Source organism: Haemaphysalis longicornis, unplaced genomic scaffold (assembly GCF_048455015.1).
Source record: "Haemaphysalis longicornis isolate Haplotype H1 unplaced genomic scaffold, Haemaphysalis longicornis Haplotype H1 scaffold_1, whole genome shotgun sequence".
Lineage (NCBI taxonomy): Eukaryota > Metazoa > Arthropoda > Arachnida > Ixodida > Ixodidae > Haemaphysalis > Haemaphysalis longicornis.
In genome coordinates this window covers 202,623,567-202,627,082 of record NW_027526203.1, presented here as the reverse complement: position 1 = coordinate 202,627,082, position 3,516 = coordinate 202,623,567, and the positions used below count along the sequence as shown (strand labels likewise).

The following is a 3,516-nucleotide window of genomic DNA, read 5'->3' as shown; positions in this document are numbered from 1 at the left end:
GGTACGGAGCATTGTCCATGACAATAACACTGCGTGGCTCAATGTTGGGTAGAAGTTGTTCTGCGAACCACTTCTCAAAGCGTGGGCCATCCATTTCACTGTGGTAGTCAGTGGAAGCACTCTTTGACGCACGGAAAATGAGACATGCCCCGTCCACAAAGCCCTTCTCACTTCCAGCATGAAAGACGATGAGCCGACCACCTTTGCCTGTTGGTGCACGAAGCCCAGTAGTTAGACCCTTGCGAAAGGCATCTTCACGGGATGACACAGTACACAGTGGTATCCTCCCACACCGTGCCCTTGGTGTGCCCAGCATTGACCCAAGTCTCGTCGAGGTAGTATATAGTCCTGCGAAAATGAAGGGAATACGTGTCAGTTTTTCTTTGGGGAGAAGGGTCAGTAAAGACAGAGAAGGCACTTATTGCTTGCACCTAACATCATTCTACTACGCAGGCAGGTATGTTTAGTTTTTGGTGGCACCGCAAAACACCAAAATAAAAACATGTTCGCAGAACGTACACCACCCACATGGCTAACGAAATCCACTCACTGAGTGCTATCCATACATTATTATAACATGTCGATGCATACTTGTCCCTTCACTTGCTGAACCAGAATAGCATGCAAAATACGAACAAGAGGCAGGGATACAGAAAAACGCCATGAAAAATATAAAGTGAACGCCAGTATGCACGTTGAGCGGTGTTGATAAGCACCTCTCAGCAATAAAATATTTGGCTGTACGAGAACTTCCATCGTTATTTTTTCTTGTTACATTTCAACTGTCAAATAATGTTACATACGAAATTTTTTATTTTAATCGCAGGAATTGACGTTTATCTATCCGTCCGCCAAATCGAAAACACGTACCGTTTCTGCTTTCGCATTTCTCGAAGAGTCCGCAGATATTTCCGCCGCCACACGATGATGTCATCCCTTTCCAGAAGCGCAGAGTTACGTTTTCGCTTCCGAAAAGCAAATCCAATGTCATTCAGAAGCCGACTCATCGTTCTGACACTCAGCTTCGGCAGCCCCATGTCGGGGTCGCTGGCCACATCGCTGAGGATCTTTTCTGCAGTTGGCGCCTCGTTGCGAATGAAGTACTGATGCAATTTCCGTCGGAGAGCAGCAAGGGTGAAGCTGTCGTACCGCTGTACTCTTGTCTGTCCTGTAACTGCAGGCGGTTTCCCAGTCGACAAACGAAGCCTTTTGCGCTTTGGGGACCTCAGGGTGCCACGCAAAACCTCATTCTTGAGCCGTGCGACCGTACGCTCGCTTCCGCCGGTAAGTTGGCTAACCGAACGAAATGCCGAAACGACGGAGAGTCCTGGTTGCTTCAGTCTCACTTGAGCGTACACGTTGCAGACAACTTGCTTGGTCTGGTTTGACAGCTTTTGGTTGTGAAGCTTTTTGAAAATCCTTTGAGGCGAATTAACTGGCGGGCTATCGGACGGAAAAGTACCTGCTGTCGATGAAGACGCCATTTTTTTTTGAAGAGAACCGTCGTGCCACCAGTGGTAATTTCCGCAACCAACAAAACCGATAATTTAAAAAATTGGGCCCATCTCCCCGCGAGGGGGACTCTAGTAAATGCGTCGCATAGGGGGTGGGTGTATTGCGTTAACGTTTAGTGTTTGGGGAGTTGGTGGTAGTGAATGCGTTGTATCAGCAGCTTCTTGACGTAGTTTGAATGAATCAAGGATATAAGGCGCGTTCTTAGCCTCCAATTCTGTGTCGGCTTTGTGGCGCAGTGGGTAGAGCACCATGTACATTGCGTTCCACCCGCAGGGTCGAGGGATCAAAACCAGGCGCCGGATAGTATTTTTTTTATTGTGTAGGGGGAGGGGTGCGGACTACGACTACGGACGTCAACGCGGGTGACATCGTGAGTTACTGAAATGCTCTGCATTTAAAAAAGTAACGCTTACTGGCGATTATATTCTGGCGATTTATTCGCATTGTCAAAGCAAGGCTAGAAAAAAAGAAATATATATTTTTGTATTGCATAGGTTATGCGCATTGAATAATGTTTGTAGAACTACTTCCAACTGCGCAGCGATGTCCCCGAGTTATAGATAGGTTCCACGTTCTGCGTGCAACGCACGTGGAGTAGGGAAACGCGGTTGTATAAACGTCGAAGTAGGGCGCCTCGATTAACGCGCGTCTTCGCGTACGGCAGCGTTCGCATCGAGACACCCGGTTTGGAGGAGTGGAACGCGGGAAATTTAAAATGATTTAAGCAAACCTGTGGCGTCTTTACCTTGGGAGGAGCGCGACGCAAGAGGAACAACATGAGAGGTGAGCGGGAAAGCGAAGGGAGGCATTAACTTCGCAAAAGCCGATAAAGACTATCGTCTTTTGACGGCATTTGCAACGAAAGGAGCAGATACGCGGCCAATTTTTTTCTTTACTTTAATGAGAGTGCTTTCCGGAACGTATAGGTACGAAAAGGTTAAAGTCCTAACCATTTGGACGCGAAATCACGCGTCGCGCGAGCGTCGGCGTCGTTCGGCGGCAACGCGCAGACACGGGTACTTTCAATAGCGATTGAAGTTAATCGCGATCGAGGTTTCGAGCGCACTCGACGCACTGCCGCTGCTACACGGCACGTTTCAATCACGATAGAGAAGTTGCACCGGTTGCATTCGTGTACGCCAGATGGCGCCAGATGGCCCGCTTTCCCCTGCTTTCTCGCGCTGCGTCGGCGCTGATATCTGGCGAGCGTAGACATTCGGCGTTGCTCGCGCGTCAGCGCCCCAGCGCCGCAGCCCAGCTTCGCGCACGGAGCGAAGCCATCGGCCGCCGCCCAAACTGAGAAAAAAAAAAAAAAAAATCCACGTCGCATGAAGTCACGCTCGAAGAGAAAGTGACGTCACGCTGTGACGTCGCTGTTTGAAGGGGGTGTGGTCGGCCTGGGCCCCTACGGGATATGGTTTGGGAATACGCGCTCCGTGCGCGAGCATGACGTACCCGTTGGAAAGCTTCAAGCATACCTGTTCTCGCTTCTCACTCTGAGCACTCTCTTGGGAGCCTGCAAACGCTCGTCTTCCATCCTGTTCCTAGTTAAGCTAGCGCTGGGCGCGGTGCTCTAAGTGCGCGCGCAGGCGGACGCTTTTTCACGTACACCCGGCGTCAAAATAAGCCGGGGCACGTGAGCGCGTGGCAAAAGGCATTGCCACGACATCTGACGTTGCACTTCTGGTGTCGAGACATCTATGTGCGCGTGCGCGTCCAACCACGTTCGCTAGCCTATCTTTTACTTCGCTTCAAACGGTAGCGCTGATCACATTCAGAGCTTGGCACCAGAGGGTCACTTTCTTTGCTCAACATGTCTTGCTCGCACACGCTTCAGCGGCCGAGGGTGAGAGTGAAGATGCATTGCTCACCCTGCCCTGCTAGGGCAGATATCTTATCTTGCCCGCCTCGCGGTGACAAAATTGTGTCCCACGTATGCTCTCCCACTTCGGTATTTCTAACAGCGACGCTGTTCTTGGGCTGCGCTTGACTGCAGCCTGT

The 3,516-nt window shown here is 50.6% G+C and overlaps 1 protein-coding gene across 1 annotated transcript; it reads right to left on the bottom strand.

Annotated features, from left to right (window-relative positions):
• Positions 1-836: 836 nt before the first annotated feature.
• LOC144156509 (uncharacterized) lies at positions 837-1,484 on the bottom strand. The gene has a single exon (XM_077688379.1). The coding sequence runs from the start codon at positions 1,482-1,484 to the stop codon at positions 837-839; it is 648 nt and encodes a 215-aa protein (XP_077544505.1).
• Between the last annotated feature and the right edge of the window lie 2,032 nt (positions 1,485-3,516).